The sequence below is a fragment of the Caretta caretta genome, chromosome 6 (assembly GCF_965140235.1).
Source record: "Caretta caretta isolate rCarCar2 chromosome 6, rCarCar1.hap1, whole genome shotgun sequence".
NCBI classification, from domain to species: Eukaryota; Metazoa; Chordata; order Testudines; family Cheloniidae; genus Caretta; species Caretta caretta.
In genome coordinates, this window is record NC_134211.1 from 67,876,460 (window position 1) to 67,898,332 (window position 21,873).

The window sequence follows — 21,873 nt, forward strand, 5'->3', positions numbered from 1 at the left end:
GCTTTACCCTAAGACGACAGAGAATGCTGTTATGAAGTGAGAAATGCTTCACAGAACTTGCTTCTTCTATAACATCCCCCCATTATAATGGGCATCTGTACAGATATTAATAAATCAGTCTGTGACAAATATCCACTTCTATCTGCAAGTGATCACCCAATTATTTCAGAAGAGTCACCAAAGAGCCATTATTGTTAGTGAAAAGCTCCTGTGCACCAGAAATACTGGGACATCAAGTAGGGGAATCACAAGTAAAAGTAGAGACATAGTATTCCAGCAATAGTCTCTCTGTTGCCCTAAACAGAGAATACCATGTCCAGTTTAAGATGCGAAATTGAAAAGGGTTCAGCAGAGAGCCAGAAGAATATTCAAGGTTTGGAAAATGTGCCTTACAGCAAAAGATTAAAGAAGCTTAGTTTATTTAGTCTATCCAAGAGAAGATAAATAAAGATAAGACTTGGTCATGGTTTGTAAATACCTGCATAGGAAGTTTTTTCTGAGAGAGCGCTCTTTGAATTTAGTATACAAAGGCATAACAAGATACAAGGCTGGAAGTTAAAGATAAACAAATTCAGACTAGAAATAAATCAGAACTTTAAGACAATGAGGGTAATTAACGATCAGAACAGATTACTTAAGTATTTAGTTCTCCATCACTGGGAGTCTTTACATTAAAAGTGGATCTGTACTTAAAAAATATGCTTCGTTTAAACCAGACATCATGGATTTGACTCAAGGATCACTGGGTGAAGTTCTACTACCTATGTCCTTCTGATCATAATAGACCCTTCTGGCCTTAAAGTCTATAAATCCAGTCAATGTTTTCTATGGGATCTTTCCATTAGATTAATGGCAGATGTTACTTATGACAATATAAGGTAAGAAATTCTTAGTGGGATAATACTATTGACTGTGTCCCTTTGGGCATTAATTTTACGTCTAGCCAGAGAAAAATTCTATGGAGCACAAAACTGCCGAACTATGGTAATGATACTAAATAGGCATATGTGGCCCTGTCCCTTAATCAAGGGAATTAAAAGTTTTCCCAGAGTATAGGTTTAAGGATATCATGTGTTGCAGAATAAAATGTTTGTGCTGAATTATTGCATTAAACCTTGTCAGGTGACTATACAAATAACTAACCTGATTTATCCTTTGTTTAATCTGGTGTGTTTACCAGTAAAAGTGAATAAGATTAACAAAACTCTCCTCAAAAGAAACTCCTTCACTAGCTCATTGATTTCTTGTGAAATTCTGTGCAAGCACCAGTAAAGAACGCAAGTAGAGTACACACAATCACACTTGACTAAAAACAGGGTAACACCAAACTGTAGGCTGCTGACAGGAGCATCTACAGGTATGAGATATTTCCAAAGAAAGAAAGGCAGGAAATAAGAGACAAACATGATTGTTTCAGCAACAAAGTGGGACTCCTGAGCTGTAATCTCAGCTCTGACAGTGACTTTCTGTGTGGCCTCACTCATGTCATAACTATTCTGTGCCTCAGTTATCACAACTGAAAGAGAGATAATGGCTATCCCCAAAGGAATGCAGGGATTTAATATACTGATGTTTGCACAGAGATTTGAGATAAAAAGTGATGAGCAGTACTATCATAAATTTGAAATTAGGTGATTTAGAAGACAAAAACAGCTGGCTTAGGACTACTACATCTTTTACATGAAAGAATGCATGGAAGAAACGCATGTGCTTTTTTAAATCCCTTTATTAGTTGAAAGGAGAAGAAGCCTACTTATGTTATAGGCACAGCAGATTCCTGCTGCAGGACACTATAAAGTGTCAGCACCAGAACCTCCTCCCTCCCCCTCCCATATTCCCCTCCCCTCAAAGTCTGTCTCATATCCAAACAAGTAAAGCAACTGTGGGGGGAGAGGGGGGGAACAAACAAACAAAAAAAAAAAAACAAAGATACCATTCTGCACCCTTCCTGGCTTCTCTTATCAACTTCCTGAACACATTGTAAAGATGAGATGGCATTACCAGTGCCTGTTCTTCCAGCCGTCTCTTCTTGTAGTATGTTCCGCTTTTCATTTGTCCAAGCAGAGCCAGCTTGTTGCCTCTGGGAAAACCCCATGACCAGTGTATAAGAGCCCTCCCACGATTGGCTGGAAGACCATCTATTATACACAAATTTAACACCTTACTGTACAGTTGGTTGCTGTCCCAAATGTGCCTAGACTTACAGAAGAGTGAGGTACTCAAAGGGATGAATTTCCAGATCAGTACTGGGCCTCTCTCAGAATCCACTTGCCAGACACTGATAAGCCAAAGAGCCCCCTCATCAGCACTGGGGACAGCCCACTTCTTTGTCCCCGAAGAGCCTTCCTAGAGCAGCCACTCTAACCCCTGAAAGAAAAAGAGTACTTGTGACACCTTAGCAACTAACCAATTTATAATACAGACTAACACGGCTGTTACTCTGAACTCTAACCCCTGAAGCGTTGTGAGGAGCAGAATAGATGTACAACATGTTTCTTCCAGCTGAATACTGAACTAATATCCCAATAGGATTATCAGTGGGCATCATATTGCTGAAGGCATGATATTATGTGTAATCTGCAAAATTAAGGAATATGCTCACTCAGATTCATGAGGTAGACAATGTCACTTTTCATGACAGAAGGGGTGTTAAACCCTGGTGTACTCTACTTACCCAGCCCCAGGTAAATACATTACACCTTCCTAAATTTCCCTTGCAAATTCTACTTGATAGATTATTCGTTTGGCTATACTTCTGCTGTCTGTTATTAAACAGTAATTGTGTTCCATCCCAGATGAGGCTACAGCAGATGGGTGAAGTGATCCAGTATTCTTTATGTACCTCTCAGACAATCCTACATGGCTCAGATAACTAAAAGTTTATAAAGCACCTCAAGACATTTGGATAAGAACTAGGGAAGAGTTGTTAAATATCTATGAAGCTTACTGGGGGTTGCTGCCTTGTCAGTTTGCTGACAGGGAAGCAGGACCTACCAGTTTTATGTTCTAAACCACTAAAAATAGAAATTTTATTTCTTTTAAAAACTACCTGATAGCGTTTCTTAGGTACTGTGAGTTCATACAGAAAGCAAACAGGATCCCTCCCTTATAAAGGCCAGGGAGAAAGAATATCAAATTAGATGTTTAAAATCTAACATAGTAGAAGATTCATGCCATTTATCATATGCTCCAGATCTGCACAAAGGTTTGATAAACCAACAATATAAGCATGGTTTGCATGTGCCGCAAAGGCAATGAGTAGCATAAGGGTTCCACATCCCTAAGAACCTTTCTTTCAGCCATCACCTAGTATAAAGACTTTCCCAAACTCTTTCTGCAGAGATGAGGAGGCTCTATAAGGATAAAGAAACAAATTGCTCTTCTAAAAGCATCTTGAAGAGGGCAGCTGACATTCTTCAGTGCGAAGTGCCAACGGTTAGGAACCATTACGAAAGGGATAAATAACACAAAAAATACCACAATGCCTCTATATAAATCCATGGTATGCCCACATCTTGAATACTGCATGCAGATCTCGTCACCCCATGTCAAAAAAGATATAGTAGAACTGGAAAAGGTACAGAGAAGGGCAACAAAATGATTAGAGGGATGGAACAGCTTCCACGTGAGGCTAGATTAAAAAGACTTAGAAAAGAGATGACAAAGGGGGATAATGATAGTAGTCTATAAAATCTTGACTGGTGTGGACAACAGGGATAAGGAAATGTATTTACTCCTCCACATAACACAAGAACTAAGGGAAACCCAATGAAATTAATAGGCAGCAGGTTTTCAATGAACAAAAGGAAGTACTTCCTCACACAACACACAGTTAACGTGTGGCACCCTCTTGCCAAGGGATGTTGTGAAGGCCAAAACCGTATTAAAAACAAAACAAAACAAAAAAACCTATAAGTTCAAGCAGGATAGGTCCATCAATGGCTGTTAGCCAGGATCATCAGGGATGTAATAACATGCTCCGAGCATCCCTAGTCTCTGTTTACCAGAAGGTGGGAGTGGACGACAGGGTATGGATCACTTGACGATTACCTCTTCTGTTCATTCCCTCTGAAGCACAGGGCATTGGTCACTGTTGGAAGACAGGATACTGAGCCAGATGGACCACTGGTCTGACCCAGTATCGCCGTTCTTATGTTGCAGGCCATTCTTATTTCTAATGCTTAAACACTTATATTTTCTTCTCTATCTAGGTACGTATCTGCCACCCAGCATCAATTCCTGGAGCTCAGCAGTTCTCTCTTACACATGCTAAACAGCACTCCCTGAATGCATTATAAAGGACACATTTTAAACCAATGTATCAGGAGATAAGAAGCACATGACCACTGTTCCCTCTAAGCTGTGCACACGCACACAGATCCTAAACCATGGGCACCCAGCAAAACACCGCATGCACAAAAGTTTGCACAGAAGCACAACAATTCGCACAGAAGAAATTTTTTGCACACACAGCCCATCAAAGATTAGAGGGAACATTGTACATGAGTGAACACACACACACAGCTAAGTCACCACGGTGACTAGAACTGGAGATGTCGCCAATTCCCCACTACCTTTGTTGCTAGTAACTGGCGAAGCCTTTTAGCACAGCTGGCGCCTCCCCAGGAGAGGGCAGCACTCCCACAGCTCCGCAGGACGGGGAGAGCCTCCACGCCCGATCACTGGGCAGGAGCTCAGGACTCTGAAATCCATTCCCGGGAACTCACCGCCCCATCCCCGGCTCCCGTTCCGGCCTCACGCCTGGGGCCCGCACTAAGGCCAGGCTCATGGGCAGAGGGAGCCAGCCCATGCCTCAGGGAGCGAGCCCCTGCGTGGGGCAGCCCAGAGCGCTCTCCAGCCCAGCCACCAGCCCAGCCCAGCGCACCGCACCGCACCGCACCAGACCAGACCCGGACTCCGCCCTGCTCCCACCCCACCTCGAGCTGGGCAACACGGGCCGGGCCGCCCCGCTCCCCGCAAAGACGGGGCGTCACACCCAGAGATTTCCGCCTCCTCCCACCTGCAGGCGCCGCCACCGCGCTCGAGTCCAGACTGCGAGCGGAGCCGTCGCTTTAATACCCCATCCCGAGTCTCCCTGCACCACAGACACCTGCCCGGCAAGCAGAGCCACCAACCCCACCGGAAGCGGAAACCAGCGCCGCCCACCTGACAACACAGCGGGGGAGAGTCACTTTCAACATGGCGGAGAGAAAGGCACCTCGTCGGCCACACCCAGCATGGCGGCTGGCCCCATTCTCGCGAATCACCACCCAGCAGCGCGGAGAGAGAGCGAGAGATTGGCTAGAGCCGCGCGGTAACGAAATCGCCATTTCCCAGAATGCAAGGCGTTTGCTGTGCTCGCTGATTGGCTGCGGGAACGCACGTTCCTCTTGTTCTGCGCCGCGGTTCCCGCTCGTGTCGCGAGCGCGACTCGTCGTCGCTGCTTTCCTGTGGGAGCCGCGGCGGGCCGCGGGTAGGTGGTGGGGCCTGCTCGGTCCGAGCCGCGTGATGGGCGGCGGGGCTGCTGCGCTGTTGTGGAACCAGGAGGACGCGGCCTGTGAGTACGGGGCTCTGTCGGCCTCCTCGCGGCTGTGTGGCGGGCAGGGGCTCGGCGGCTGCAGGTGCTGCTCCGTCGGAGGGGCTGGGATCATTAATGGCTCAGGAATGTGGCGGCGGGTTATGGAGATCCGGGAGGCTGCTGGGAACGTCGGGGGAGACAGGTATAGGAGGTGGCAGTGGGCTCGGTGGCGGTGGGAAGGCGGGCGGGCGGGACGGCTCTTGCACCGTAGAGAGAGAGAGCGAGTGCGTGTTCTTCCTAACGCCGAGCCTCTTGATCTTTAGCCATTGGGTTGAGTAGAATTTCTCTTGTTTTAAAGCAAACGCCCATTTATAGATCTTTAACTCCTCACTGAGAGCCACGCTGGGTGCTAAACTCTGCCCGTAGGAGCCGCCCCGCTTTGTGCCCATCCTCGCTCACTCCGTCACTCAGGTATATTAAGTTAAAGTAGGCACACATCTGAAAACAGGTGTGAACTTGCATCTAAATATGTCCAGTGGGTGAGCTCATTAGTGTGCAAATGTTAATTTGTTCTTGTAACATGCCAAAATATCATCAGGATGCATTTTGGAAGATGATGCATTTTAAAGTAAGCACTTATGCTGAAGAGCATGTTAACCCACAAAAATTTCCCTTTTTTTTTTTTTTTTTACATGTTACATGAACTCTTCTCTTCTGATTTCTGTTATGAACCCTTCAGCATATTTCTGAATTTCAGCTTCACACTTTTACCCACAGTTCATATGTTTTTGATCAATCTTTTAAGTGTAGTTTTGAAAGAAATGATAACCGACTTCATTTATTCTCTAGCTAATTGGCTCCTTTTGTTCCTTGAATTTTTTTATTTTACATGAGATACTGTTTCTTTCAGAGGAGGTCTAGGATTTGTGGTCTTCATGGACCAGATATGTTCTGAGGAATGGCTTGAAGGAGAAGGGGATTGAGGTGTGATGCATGATGTTCAGAAGTGGATTCTGGGCCCCTGTTTTTGGACCTTCCTGATAATGTCTATCATTCCTCCATTCGCTGCTCGGTTGAGTCCCTCCTCTAAATATCAACACAGATAAATTCTTAGGGTATGCCTGTACTGCAAAAAGAAAATAAATAAATCCCAAACCCTGTGGCTGTGAGTCTCAGAGCCTGGGTCAACTGACTCAGGTGAGCTCTATGCATTTAAGACAGGGGTGGGCAAACTACGGCCCATGGACTGGATCCAGCCCCCCAGCCATTTTAATCCAGTCCTCAAACTCCAGCTGGGGAGCGGAGTCCGGGGCTTACTCTGCTCCGGTGCTCCAGCTGGGGAGCAGGATCAGGGGCTGCTCCCCACGGCTTCCAGAAACAGCGACATGGCCCCTTTCTGGCTCCTACGCTTAGGGGCAGCTAGGGAGCGCCGATCTGCACGCTGCCCCTGCCCCAAGTGCTGGCCCCACAGCTCCCACTGGTCAGGAACTGCAGCCAGTGGGAGCTGCAGGGGCGGTGCCTGAAGATGGGGCAGCATGCGGAGCTGCCTGGCCGTGCCTCCACATAGGAGCCAGAGAAGGGACGTGCCACTGCTTCTGGGAGCTGCTTGAGGTAAGCGCAGCCCAGAGCTTGCACCCCTGAGCCTCTCCCTGCACCCCAACCCCATGCCCCAGCCCTGATCGTCCTCCTGCACCCTGAACAAACTTCTCATTTCTGGCCCCACCCCGGAGCTCACACCCCCAACCAGAGCCCTCGCCCCCTCCCACATCCCAACCCCAATTTTGTGAGTATTCATGGCATGACATACAGTTTCTATTCCCAGATGTGGCCCTTGGGCCAAAAAGTTTGCCCACTCCTGGTCTAAGGCCTCGTCTACACTACAATGTTTTGTTAGCAAAAGTTATGCTGCTTTAATTAAATCCACTGTTACATATCCACACTAGCTCCTTGTGTCAGCAGAGTGCATCCACACGAACAGCTCTTGCATTGACAGAGCAGTGCACTGTGGTAGCTATCCCACTGTGCAACTGGCTGCAGGGTGCTTTGAGAAGGGTTTGCAATGCCTCATGGGGCAGGTTTCTCAATCCTACCTTCCAGGGGCATTTTAGTAGATTGTCAGTGCTTTTTCAGCTGAAGGGTAGGGTGGGGGTAAGGAGAGGAGAACAGTGTGTCTGGGGTGGGGGATTCAGCAGGCTGGCAGACCTATCCTGAGGCATGGGGAGGGGGACCCCCCCCCGCCACGTCAGCCCCTGACTGCTCAGCACAGCAGTCTCTTCTGAAGCAACCCACTCTGCCTGCCTGTCTGGTTCTGTGATTCCCACAGTCTCGTCAGCTGCCAGGATTAGCATCCTGAGCAGCTCTGAGTTCTCCACGCTGAGGAATGTCAAAGCAGTACAGCAGTCCCCCTCCCCTTCCTTCCTGACACTGTGTTCCTAGTGCAGGTAAGAACAGGAGTATTCTACTTTAATGATTTGCTCTTTGATCCCCAAACAGAAGCAGCATACTCAGCTGTCAGATACTTCCTAGAGCTTTGAAAGGCAAGGCGCACATGCCTGCAGAGCATGCAGAGATCAAAACAGTGAGCAGAGCAGTCACAGGAGGCATTGTGGGATATTGGTGGAAACCAGTTATGTCAACGAAACAGAGTCCACACTGAGGCTTTGTCACTTTGCCATAAAAAGTTGCCTCTTGTTAGGTGGTTTTATTTTGTCTGCAAAACAGCAGAGTTTTGCTGCCAGAAGTAGCTTTGTAGTGCGTAGACCTCCCCTGTTTTGTCGGCATAAGGCAGCTTTTGCTGACAAAATTTTGTAGTGTAGACAAGACCTAAAAGTAGCAGTGTTGACGTTCTTGCTTGCACTGGAGTGTGGGCTTTGGGCTTTAGCCCCAGCAGGAACCCCTACACAGCTAAGTTTAGCTCCATAATGCAAGCCCAAGTCAATTGACCTGGGCTCTGAGACTTGCTGATTTGGGATATTTTTTTTTAATTTATTTATTATTTTTTTTGCAATGTAGGTGTACCCTTAGATCCCTGTCCTGTAAACACTGAGTTGATCACAATATTGTATTTATATATTTACAATTTTTAAGCAAGTTTGAAGCCTACCAGTGCCATCAATCATTACTACAAAATAAAATTAACAGAATGATCCAGTCACAGTGCATTGTTTCTTTACTGTTGTTGATGTCCTGCTGTTTCAGCCTCTGCTTTGCATTGTTTGTTTAGCGTGTTTCATGTGTTATACAATTGTCTGATTTTGAATGTAATCTACAGACTTGCTGCATACAGTGCAAAACAGCACACTACCATCAGCGTGCACTTTGTCCTTGCCAAACTCAGTCTTTAGGGGTGATTTTTCAGGTTTTCAGCATCTTTTCATAACTTGCATTACTCATGTCTGTAGGCTGAAGTGAAATTTGAGATGCATTAAAATATGAACCCCTATATGCCATTGAGTAACCAGAAGCAATTTATTGGCGTATGGTTAGCTGTGTAAATTTAAAGCACATTCAAAAATCAACCCCAGGAGTTGGAGGTTGTGTACATTGAATAAGCGAAACTTGTACTTTCAGTAAACTTCAGTTAATGTCTTTATTTTTCCACAAAATTTAAAAAATTTTTTTTAAACAGAGAAATGCAAATTCCTCTTTTTTTCCCATGGCAAATGGATTTCTAGGTTGCCTGCACATCACAAATGTGCCTCAACTCTGAACTGGAAGGATTATGAGAGGGTAACTCAGTTTCCATGGCCACTCTGCTGAAACTGCTAACGAGGGTGAAAGACAACTACTTTAAGCATTGGCATATGCCCCCTTCAATATAGACTAACGTCACATGTTTGATTTCATTAATAAGAGGTGTTCCAGTCTCATACTTCCAGTTCAGAGGCCAAGAATGAATCAAACCAGTGGCTGGCTGTAAACTAATGGTATCTTAATATCTGAATCACTGTGAGCAAAATATATTTCACTTTATAGTCAATATTTCTCTTATGAGGCCACCAGACTATCTTAATTTATATGACTCCCATATCCATCACTGAGAATAACACTTAGCACTTATGTATTGCTTTTCATATTCAAAGTGCTATACAAATGTTGATCTTAATTTATCTGCTCTGTAGGAATGTTGTAATCTTCATTTAACAGATTGGTAAAGTGAGTCAATTTATCTTGGTCTTACGTTTTATTAAAGTTTGTCTTTGCAAAATCGAATATTTGGGACAAATTTAAATTCATAAAAGTCTCTTTTAGCATCAAGTAGTTGGAAGCTTCTATGATTAATTCTGCCACCAGGTGGTGATACAGGGTTTTTCTTTCTTTTTTTTTATAATCAGTTTTAGCAGGGCAACAGGAAAATTATAGAAGAAAATATTGTATGTTGCAAGGAATTTCTCAATTTTGTAGAAGTTTTCCCCCCTTGTATGTTGTAACTGATTTTTCCATTAAATTTTACTAATTTTTTCTTCCAAATTCAAGATCCCTCTTCAATAAACAGCTATTGCTAGGAACAGATCAGAAGAAATCCTGTTTAAAGGTTTTCTTGAAAACTGGTGTTGAAAGATGGTTTAACTTCTCGCAAAGATGAGAAACATTTTTCAGATGTAGTGGAAAGTGTGATAGACATGAGATGTCTATCATATTGCACTAAGCTTCTGTCACACTTTCTTGCTTTTGTTTTCTTTTGATGTTGGAAAATGTCTGTCCCATCCACTTTAGTTGTTAAGATGTTCTCAGTTTTAGTTGAGGGAAAGTCACAGGGACCCATTGCCAGTAACTAATGGCTGTTAACTTTTGTGTTGCAACTTCTGGGATCTTGAAGTATATCTGTACTAAATAAGGGAAACCCTTGCACAAGCACCCATAGCATGAAATGGTTACCTGGCTCTTTTCCTTGCAGTGGAATAGTGTATCTAAACCCCAGTTCAACAAGGTACTTAAGCATGTGTTTAACTCTACCTTGAGTGCCTGGAAAAGCTGGTGTGGATGGATGCGTATTACACCATTTTGCCCACTGTAATGCAGCCTTCATGTGTGACTGAAGGGCTAACTGAAATCCTCATAATAAGGACTGGCAGACCTCTTTCCAGAAGCATCAAACTCCCCAATATTAGTTTTCACAGATGGTCACATATTGAAAAACACATTATCAAATGCCAACATATGCCAGCATGCACTCAACTTGCTATAATCAGTCTAACTTATAGGTGAATATCAGTTATCTTATAAAACAATAGTTACCCAAAACAACTTGAGCATCTTGGTTTTTGGTGCTCGTTGTTTCATGAGTTATACAGTTGTGATATGTGCAAAGAAATTAAAATGTTACGTGTGTGTATATACTAGAGGAAGGATGGGATGCTAGTAATTAGTTGGCTAGCCTAGAACTCGGAATGCCTAGAACTCAGGATACCTGGATTTATTTCCCTGCTCCACAATAGGCTTCCTTTGTGACTTTGGGCAAATCACTTAATCTGTGTGCCTCAGTTCTTAAGTAGTAAAATGGGTATAATAGTTCCTCCCTACAAGGGGTTTTGTAAGGATAAATATATTACAAAAAAAAATTAAGGCTTGGATGGTAAGGGTGAAACGTCTTAACACTTTAACACTGAAGTTATTAAACTTTTACATCCACCTCTGACAGAAATATATTCACTTTTCTTTTGTCCGTTACTTTTGAATCAGGGCTTCAAAAAATCTAAATTTGTATTCTGGTTCCACAGCAACCTGGGCAAAAGTGTATATTTAGAGGACGCTTCTTTAAGGTTCAGTGAAAAAATGGATGCATAGCTTTTGTTGTCCAGTTGCAGGTTTCAGATTTTGAGTCCCTAGGAATTTTTTTATTTTTTTTTCTGAAAGAGAGCTTTGCTGTATAAGGAAAAACTGCTCTATGCAGAGTTTCAGAGCTGAATTGGTGAAGAGCACAATCTACAATACTTAAATAATTGGTATTATTGAACAGACATATTGGTTAAAATATTGTTAGATAAGCAAGACAATTTATGCTAGTAACAGTTTAGATGACAAACCGAAAACTTTGAAACTCTCATTTACATTCTGTTATGCTATCTGTTTTCGTTTTGCATTTCAGAGGGCTTGGAGAATGAAAATAAAATGATCAGTTTCAATTTTGTATAGTTGTTTTAACTTTTTGGTTCTCATTTGTTTTGTTTAGCACTTTGAATAAGCAGACTGTGTAGTTCAGTGTTGATGCTGCATACCCTGCAGGGGAATATTTAAATACAAACAGCCATCTTCCTTAAGTTAAAACAAAAAAAAAAAGCCTACCTCTATTAATATTAAGCATCATAAATTCTTAATTATAGGGACCTGAATTTTGGGCCTAAGGTGCCCAGCAATGTCCCTTTTGCCATATTATTTTAGGTGGAAGTGTAAAGGCTTTGAAGGCTGAGTATTACTTCACAGAATCTTCTATATGACTATGAGCGGATGGGCAGAGTGACCTGAAATCGGATGATCAGCAATCTTGAAACTAAATATGGTGCAGCTGAGCAGTGGTTCTTTGCAGTGCTTTATTAGAACTCAGCCCTTTTCACAGTCTCTTGCTCAAATAGGCTGAGAGTACTGCTGAAGTCAGCAGTGACCTCCCCCCATCTTTCCCTCCCTAAGCCAACTAATACTTTTACCAAAGCCCTTTGTTGTGGATTACCTCTTTGTAATCCTGTCCCTTCCCCTTTCTTGTGGTCCTGCAAATACTACAGTTGCCTTAAAGATGGGAAGGCAGTGGGACTCTCATTGGACTACAGAACTTGTGTGATCAGTTGCGGGGGCAGAGTGGGGTCACTAATTTAGCAAAAAGAAAAGGAGTACTTGTGGCACCTTAGAGACTAACCAATTTATTTGAGCATAAGCTTTCGTGAGCTACATCTCGCTTCATCGGATGCATCCAGTGAAGTGAGCTGTAGCTCACGAAAGCTTATGCTCAAATAAATTGGTTAGTCTCTAAGGTGCCACAAGTACTCCTTTTCTTCTTGCAAATACAGACTAACACGGCTGTTAATCTGAAACCTGTCATTAATTTAGCAAAAGCACTCTGCACCTTCCTACCATAGGCTGAGAACAGCACCAAGGCAGTCTGCATTGCAGAGATGAACTTCTAGGTCTCCCAGGTTTTTCAAGCAATAGAACATATGTTCTATCTGCTAGGACTGTCTAAAAGATGAATGTCCTTATGTGGGAGCTTGAACTAAAGATCTCTTTGAGAAGTCCTGAGGATTTCCAAGCAGCTGGTATGTTAGGCAGTCCTCACACTCCACTTCAGCTGTGGCTTTATATAGTCAGAATATTCAGCCATTGATCTGTAGCAAATTTAGCTTTGACATACATTTTTAACGTATGCTATTTGCCAAGGTTGGACATCTGAGCAGTAGTTATAGGCTAATGAATATTATGACAGGAAGTAGTTTAATGCCTTATATTTTCTATTTAGACCATTTTTGGTTGCCAGAAATGTTTTCCAGTCTCTTCATGTAAGAGATTTATTCCCTATGATTTGCTCTAGTTGATTCAATAAGTTTGTATTACTCATACACACTCTCACTTTTTAAACTTGCAAGCCACAGGCACATCAGAATCAACTTATCACAGTTAAGATGGCCCCAGATGATGGTAAAATGCATATTTTTCCTCTTTAAACCACAGTTTGGGAACATTATTTCCCTAAAATCCAAGTGTATGGAGCAAAGGAGCACTACCTCCTGATATTGAAACATCCTGCCTTCCCAGGTAGTACTCACAAAAATGTGTCTAATTTCTTTTTGGTCATAGTTGATCCAGACTTTTATTTATATTATCATCACACATTTTCCACTCTTATAATCATATATCTGAAACTATTCAGTAGATTGTAGGTGTCCAAGGCAAAAATGATTGACTCTGGCTAAGCCTGGAGGTTATCTAGTATTGAAAATGTATCAGTTATCTTTTTCCCTTTTAAAAACAAATAGCATACTTATGTAGAAAGTTCTGCTTGTGCTGGAGTATTGAGCACCTGATTCTTTGTTTTAACTGCTTTATAGCTGGGCTGACTTGGGTACAAAGAAGGTCAACTGTCTTGACTGAAGTTACACATGGAGTAAATGGCTCAGCTAAGATTTGTATCCAAGATCTCCCTGGATCTCAACACTGTTATGTAATCAGTAAGGCCAAGTTTGCACTATGCCACAGATGCATAGATATGGTGCCACCATAGTGTAAGCATGTCCTATGATGATGGAACGGATTTTTCCCATCACTGTAGAACTCTACTTCCTCAAGCGATGATAGCGAAGTCGATGGAAGCATTTTTTCATTGACCCAGCTGTATCTATGCTATGGTGCTCAGGCATATGGGTTTGTCACATCCATGCATGCCATAGCTATGTCACACTAAGTAGACCAAGCCCAAGGAAACTATTGTAGATAATACTTTAACTTATTGTACTTTTTGCACAACTTCAAAGCACTTTAGAAAGGTGGGTCTTGCAAAGGTTCCTTTGGAGGAGATGGGAGAAAATTAAGCAAGAGAAAGATAGTGACTTTCCCCAGTTTGTACAGTGAATCAGTGGCTGAGCTGGAAATAAAGGTTGGGTCTCCTGTCTCCTAGTCACCTACAATGTCTCCTAGACCCTGGAGCCTCTCTGAATGCTCCAGCTCCAAGAGTCTGTCTCTCTCTCTGCAGAGACACAACTGTTTGTGCTTTCATAGCAACAGCCAATAGTAATTGAATTCAGTTAGTATTTTTAGTACTCTGTAATAAGCAATGCCCAGTTGATTGGCCAGTTAGAGGGAGCCTTAAACTCTTCCTGTAATCGTGTATAGTTACCATGATATGTTTTAATTAGCCAAAGCAGGTGCTATTTTAGCTCTACTTGTTAAGTCATTTTAATGTTACACACTTACCTGGGGCCAATAGCCGCACATACCCTGCTGACCTCTTTGTCCCTATTGTGTCCCATGTCACCTTTTTGCACTAATGTCTGACAAATTCCGTACATGCTCAGCTAATTTGAAGCAATATCCTAAACACATGTGGGCGTTATTCCATTAAACTACAACGTAGCACTGGTAAAGAATATTGGGAAAGCAGAACAGATTCTTACACAGAAGGAAGCCATCTGTAATCAGTACAAGGATTAGCACCTCTGTTTTTCAATAATATCCTTATATTAATCACATTAAAATAAGTTTCTTGCATTTTAAAGAGATGTTTGTACTTTTGTCACTTGGATCTTACAATGAATAATGCCTCATCTGTAGTAGAAAGTGTGCTGATCCGTTCTGAGCTCCTGTTCTCACATGCTTATTAACATGCCATAAAATTATGCTTAAGTGCAAAATTTTTCATAATTGTTCTCGGCCCAAATTTGAATTTCTTTTGAGAAGCATGGAAACATTTTGTTTAGCTGTTTTACGTACTTACAAAATGTGAACAGTTTTTTAGAGGTGTCTTTGAATAACCCCAAATACTTGGTTCTAAAAGTTCACTTTGACCTCTAATGAAGGCAAGTGTATTTGGCATGCAAACATCTAATAGTCATATTCAGTTTGACTTTCCACTAAACTTTGCCATATGGAGATGCTAAACTCTAGACCTGATCATGCTTTAGTACCTATTTCAAAACAAAGTATCCCAGATATAAATGTCTTTCAGTCATTAAACATTCAAATAAAGTGGTTATGTACCTGATAGTGTTTTCATGTGTATGTTAATTTTCCTTGTGAAGCAAATGTACATTTCAGTAAATGCAAGAGTGGCACACCAGTAATGCACGCTGAGTAACTGGTATACTTGGTAGTCTTCATGATTGAGTCTTACATGTTTAAATGCATGCATGCATTTATTTCAGTATGATCAGGCCAAGTTTTGGTTTTGTTTTGTTTTTAGAGGGAATGTCATTTACATTATGATGACTGAGGATTGAAATGACCGATGGGGAGACCATTCTGAGTTTTGGTTACACTCAACAGCTGTTAGTGACATTTATAGTTATCTACTGCAAAATACTAAATTGGGAAGAATGAAGGACTTGAAGGAACCATATTTTGAATTTCCGGTCATTTCATGAAATGCTGAATTAGAATGCAATTATTGCTCAGAGCTGGTTCAGGCATATATGGGCTCCACCTGCAAAGCCATTTGATTGGCCCCACAACTGCAAGAGTCAATATTCATTGTGCATCCTATCCCTACCCAGCTATGTGCCTGAAACTTCTAAGCTATGCCAGATACTGAGGGTTTAATGTTGTCCTAGGGTAAGATTAAATAATAATTTCTGAACTGCACTGTGTATTTGTCAAGAGAGTTTGGGGAATAGTGGTTGGAGATTCCCTGTTAAATTGGGGTCACTTATGATTATAAATTTTGCAACCTTGGCTAAACTAGCCCTTATAGAAATGCTTATCTGTAAAATAGCAACACTTCGAAGATGGCTAAATAATGTCTTGTTCACAAGATTTATGTATGTCTGACAGCATTAGCACAGCACTGCATGATATTTTTTTCTTTCCCCTGTCTGTTTCTCCTCACTTTAAGATGAGGGATACTTTTTGCCAGTCATTGATCTAGAAATGGGCAATATTTGTAGGGGACTGTCTATTTTTTTTTTCTGTTGCTTAGTGTTACTTAATGACTTGTGAGAATAAGAAGAGAACAATATTTTATCCTATTACATAAATAAATCTATCGCCATCTGTTATAACCTAGATTGTTATGAACATGTCTGATTGAATTAGTTATTAAAGACCATTTTCTTTTATCATGGAAATTCATTTAATATATTTAAAAACACAAATTTAGCAAGTAGCATTTTTCTTCAATCTGTAGTTGCCTTTGTTTATCTACATTTAGCTCTTTAGGATAATTCCTTAAGTATCTCTTTTGTGACCATCCAGACTATGATAGGTTTCAGAGTAGCAGCCGTGTTAGTCTGTATTCGCAAAAAGAAAAGGAGTACTTGTGGCACCTTAGAGACTAACAAATTTATTTGAGCATAAGCTTTCGTGAGCTAAAGCTCACTTCATTGGATGCATTCAGTGGAAAATACAGTGGGGAGATTTATATACACAGAGAACATGAAACAATGGGTGTTACCATACACACTGTAACCAGAGTGATCACTTAAGATGAGCTATTACCTGCAGGAGAGCCGGGGGGAGGGGAGAGGGGGTGTGTGTGTGTGTGTGTAAACCTTTTGTAGTGATAATCAAGGTGGGCCATTTCCAGCAGTTGACAGGAACATCTGGGGGTGGGGGTGGAGGAAATAAACATGGGGAAATAGTTTTACTTTGTGTAATGACCCATACACTCCCAGTCTCTATTCAAGCCTAAGTTAATTGTATCCAGTTTGCAAATTAATTCCAATTCAGCAGTCTCTCGTTGGAGTCTGTTTTTGAAGTTTTTTTTGTTGAAGATTTGCAACTTTTAGGTCTGTAATCAAGTGACCAGAGAGATTGAAGTGTTCTCCGACTCGTTTTTGAATGTTATAGTTCTTGACGTCTGATTTGTGTCCATTTATTCTTTCACATAGAGTTTCCAGTTTGGCCAATGTACATGGCAGAGGGGCATTGCTGGCACATGATGGCATATATCACATTGGTAGATGTGCAGGTGAACGAGCCTCTGATAGTGTGGCTGATGTGATTAGGCCCTATGATGGTGTCCCCTGAATAGATATGTGGACACAGTTGGCAATGGGCTTTGTTGCAAGAATAGGTTCCTGGGTTAGTGGTTCTGTTGTGTGGTTGCTGGTGAGTATTTGCTTCAGGCTGGGGGGCTGTCTGTAAGCAAGGACTGGCCTGTCTCCCAAGATCTGTGGGAGTGATGGGTCGTCCTTCAGGATAGGTTGTAGATCCTTGATGATGTGTTGGAGAGGTTAGTTGGGGGCTGAAGGTGATGGCTAGTGGCGTTCTGTTATTTTCTTTGTTGGGCCTGTCCTGTAGTAGGTGACTTCTGGGTACTCTTCTAGCTCTGTCAGTCTGTTTCTTCACTTCAGCAGGTGGGTATTGTAGTTGTAAGAATGCTTGATAGATATCTTGTAGGTGTTCGCATTTGCTCCAACCCCTCAGACAGAGGCAGTTGTATCTTAGAGCTTGGCTGTAGACGATGGATCGTGTGGTGTGGTCTGGGTGAAAGGTGGAGGCATGTAGGTAGGAATAGCGGTCAGTAGGTTTCCAGTATAGGGTGGTGTTTGTGACCATCGCTTATTAGCACCATAGTGTCCAGGAAGCGGATCCCTTGTGTGGACTGGCCCAGGCTGATATATGCCATCATGTGCCAGCAATGCCCCTTTGCCCCTCTCGTTACAGTGTGTATGGTAACACCCATTGTTTCATGTTCTCTGTGTATATAAAAGCTCCCCTCTGTATTTTCCACTGAATGCATCCGATGAAGTGAGCTTTAGCTCACGAAAGCTTATGCTCAAATAAATTTGTTGTGGCACCTTAGAGACTAAGTACTCCTTTTCTTCAGACTATGATAGACTTTCTTCCTTGCCAAGCTAATTGCATGACTGCTTTCAGTGCTTCGAACCCCGCTTGCTTGTGGAACAAGAATCTGATCTCTCAGTACTTTTTTTTTTGGCTATGTAGTTTTTAGATGACTACTTAAAATAAATTATGTGCCAGTTGAAAATGTAAGCCATACATAGGTGTGAGAGGTGCTTTTTAAAGGGTGGGAGGAGACAGAGACATTTCAGTATGGTCCTCTTGTGAGAAGGAGCTCTTATTTTTAATATCTTCAAGACAACTGGACTGATAGGAAACAGTATCCAGGATCTCTTTTTCTATTTTCAGGTTTGGGGTAAAAGCTGTCCAATGTAGTCATGGCTCGAGAACGAAAATGCATACTGTGTCACATCGTGTACAGCTCAAAAAAGGTAAAAAATAAAATGAATTTGCAAGGCTAGTATCTTTGTATGTGGAGATCTGGCTATATGCAGTATGGGAGAAACATTTCCTTTTTTTAAAAAAGAAACTGTAAAGATAACTTTTTGTATCAGAAACTGATAGAGATCTTCAGGTCTATTGAATGAAATAGAATTGTTTCAGTACTTCCTCATAGCCTCTTCCTCAGTTAGACCATGTACTGGATATACAGTCTCATTAAGTATTAAAAATATTCATGGCTTTCAAGTTTTAATGTCATCTTTTTTATGATTATATTAAAAACTGTATGAAAGTTGTAAGTCAAGCCCTCAGAAACCCCCTCAGCCTTAATTCTGTTCCCTTGTGCATTCAGAGTGTGTCTTATGACATAATCATATTTTGGTCTTTGTGATGGGTCCCTACACCTTTCAATATGTCAGAAGGACGTTTATCAATTGAGGCAGCTCTATTTTCTCATCATCGTTTGGTATATGCCTGTGGCTTGTTTACAGTATGTCTTCCAAACCCTGCACTGTAGATGGAATTTTTTTTTCCTTAGACTTTCCTGTAATGCTTATCAATGCAGTATCAGAGTGTCTCACAAACAGTAATTACTTTTATTTTCATAACACTTTAATAGGGACAAAGGGCTATTCCCATTTTATTAATGAGGATCTGAGAGGCAGAGAGAGAAGGATGGCCATTTTTCCAAGTGTCTGTGTTCTAGGCAGGAAAAGAAAATGGATCTTCTGGGTCTCATTCCTATTTCTTAACATGAGTGTTCTTCCTCTTCTAGCAGACATCTGCCTCATTTGCAGCACGTTATACAATGACTGCAGTGAATGAGTCAGTTGTTTTAAATCCAAAACCAATTCACTGTGCATGTCTGAGTTGTGTCTAGAATGCTCACCGAATGAAACAGGTCCTGCAGAGCAAAGCAGTGTGTGTTGATATATAGTAACAGTGTATCATAGTGCATATACACACACAAGGGCAGAATTAAGCAACCCTAATGTTGAAAATATTCTGACTTTTTGGGGGGGTGTTTAAAACAAAAAAGAGCCAAACTAAGATTATTTATGTTATGGAATTTTTTTTTTAAAGGAATAATTGTTGTACAGTTATTTTTCTGGAAAGGAGTGGAACACATTGAAGTCAGAGCCCTTGCCTCATTCCATGTACGCTTTTCTATATCTACCTTCTGGAGCTCTGCCTCCTTCTATATGAATCACAAAGATCAATCCTATGGAAGGAAACTTAGTGGGTAATTCCTCAGGGTGACACCACCATCAAAAGAGTTAGAGAGGACCTATTAGAGCAGAATATATCCTTGTGCAGAGTAGAATGAATCATGAGTTATGCTTTTTTCTTTCTTTTGTAGGAGATGGATGAACACATGAGAAGCATGCTTCATCACAGAGAACTTGAAAATCTGAAAGGAAGGTATGAGAATGATCATGAAAACTGCCGTTCAGTTCAGTTTACATGTCACGCTTTTGGGGAACTAAATAGCCTTATTTCCCACGCAAGCTAAATTGAATTTAAAGAGAGAAGATAGATTAAGAATTAACTGTTTCTATAAAGCGCATTTCTTTGTGCCTTTCTAATAGATACTAAAGATCTTAATAGCCGTGAGGACATGTCCCTGTTAGGAGCATGGGATTTCTCCCTAAATCTATACAACTTGCTTCAACTGTTAGCTTGGGCTGTAGTTTGGTATTTTTCTACTTTCTTACAATATATCTGTTCCTATAGTTAGTTTAAATTCAAATGCCTAATATGCTGGTGGGCTAAATCACCTGGAAAATCCAAATCATGGGGATCATAAATAAAATCTTATTTTTATTTAAAAAAAGAAAAGAAAAAAAAGTTGTTGTGCAGGATGATTAAGACTCTGCAAGTTTAGAGTTAGACATTCCAATTTGTACTCAACCCCACGTTTAATCTGAAATTCAGACATTTAGTACATAGAGGCTCCAACTCAGAACAGTGCCCCATTGTGATGGAAGCTGTACAAGCACATAGTAAGAGATATTCCTTACCTGAAGAGTTGACAATCTGATTAAATTAGAATGATGAAGGACAGGAGGGGAAATGGGCACAGCGAGTTGAAATGACTTGCTCAAGGTTGCACAGCAGGTTAATAGCAGAGCTGGGAGTAGAACCTAGTTCTCCTGAGTCCCGGGCAGTGTCCTGTTTTACTGTACCATACAGCCTCTGACCTTCAAATCAAGTATTTATACCATATGCATTTTTTAAAAAGTTTATGGTGGGATTCCCCTTGAGACTTTTTCCACTCAGCTTATCCAGAACACCTTGTCCCGTTCTGGGAGAATGCTTCATCGAATTCCCTGGGATCCGACACACTGTTTGACTCTGGATTTCGTCACTCACATTCCTTTATTTGACATATAGCAAAGCTATCCTGAGTTGATCACAGAGGGTACAGGCTGTACCACACATCCAGAGTTACACAGACAGCCTCTTCCTTTATATGCATTTACACAATATGATGCATTTGCTATACATGAAATGACACTTTTTGGATTGGCTTCGTTACTTTGCAGGAACCAATCTGTGTAAATCGTTCTCTGTCCATATGCTGTTCACATGGAAACTGATCTTTACATTCCAGGTTTATCTTGTCCATAGTCTCCATCAAGGTATTGTTGCTTATCTTAGTTAGCACAGACCTCCTGTCAAGCCCTTATTTACAATTTAACATTCCATTCACCTTCCCAATTATGCTCACTAAGAAATTAGGCAAGTTACTTGTGTCAAGCCAGGCCTACTGTATATTTAAAAAATAACCCCCTAAAATCCAAATGATCCTTCACTCTCAAAGGCTAATGGTGTTCTAGATAAGCTGAGTGGAAAAGGGGGAATTCTGCGCCACTGCACATGCACAGAATGTATGTCTCCCACAGATTTCTTTGCTTCCCTGCAGAAAAATGACCTTCCCCTGCAGTATGTTTCGGGTGCCCAGGGCAGCCAGCAGAGAGGTAAACACTGTGGGGCAAAAGGCAGGACTGGGCAAGACATGTCTGGTGGCTCCTTCCCTGTGCTGGGCTCAGCTGCTAGTCCCAGCTGGGCTGGGGAGGATGGGACTTCCTCTTCCCTTGCACAGCATCCGGGGCCAGGTCAAACCCACCCCAGATTTCTTCCCCAGCTGCAGGAAGCTCTGCAAACGCCCCTCTCCCCCTGCTTCCTGCACCCATTGCTCCTCAGCTGCATGGTGAGGGATTCCTGTACAGGGAGCTGCTCCCCCATATGCCCAGCTCCTATGCATGCAGACCCCCTCATACCCAGACTCTCCCACCATTCCCTCTTCTTTTTTTGTCCTTCTCTATCTTCCCTGTTCACTCCTCTGTTCATTCTTTTTTTTTCTAATCTCTCTGTTCTGTTACCCTTCTGAATCACCAGTGATGCTTTTTTTAAAAAGCACTTCCTCACTCTGTTGTCTTTCCCCATTCTGCCCTATGTCTCTTCGGGAA

General features: G+C 42.0%; 2 protein-coding genes across 5 annotated transcripts in view; one reads left to right on the top strand and one right to left on the bottom strand.

Moving 5' to 3' along the window:
- SNAP23 (synaptosome associated protein 23) overlaps window positions 1–5,187 on the bottom strand; it is a 42,537-nt gene extending 37,350 nt beyond the window's left edge. The window contains exons 1-2 of one of the 3 annotated variants that reach the window (XM_048854937.2): window positions 5,021–5,156; window positions 2,205–2,367 (exon numbers count right to left, since the gene is read on the bottom strand). The gene's annotated coding sequence lies outside the window, so the exon portion shown is untranslated. The other 2 variants (XM_048854939.2, XM_048854935.2) reach the window with 2 other exon arrangements.
- Window positions 5,188–5,361: 174 nt separating this feature from the next.
- The window catches only part of ZNF106 (zinc finger protein 106), a 78,815-nt gene continuing 62,303 nt past the window's right edge, over window positions 5,362–21,873 (top strand). For both annotated transcript variants that reach the window (XM_048854921.2, XM_048854922.2), the window contains exons 1-3: window positions 5,362–5,557; window positions 18,308–18,390; window positions 19,761–19,822. In XM_048854921.2, the coding sequence (XP_048710878.2) occupies window positions 18,337–18,390; window positions 19,761–19,822 (116 nt within the window). In that variant the 5' untranslated portion in view covers window positions 5,362–5,557; window positions 18,308–18,336. The remainder of the gene's footprint in view (window positions 5,558–18,307; window positions 18,391–19,760; window positions 19,823–21,873) is intronic.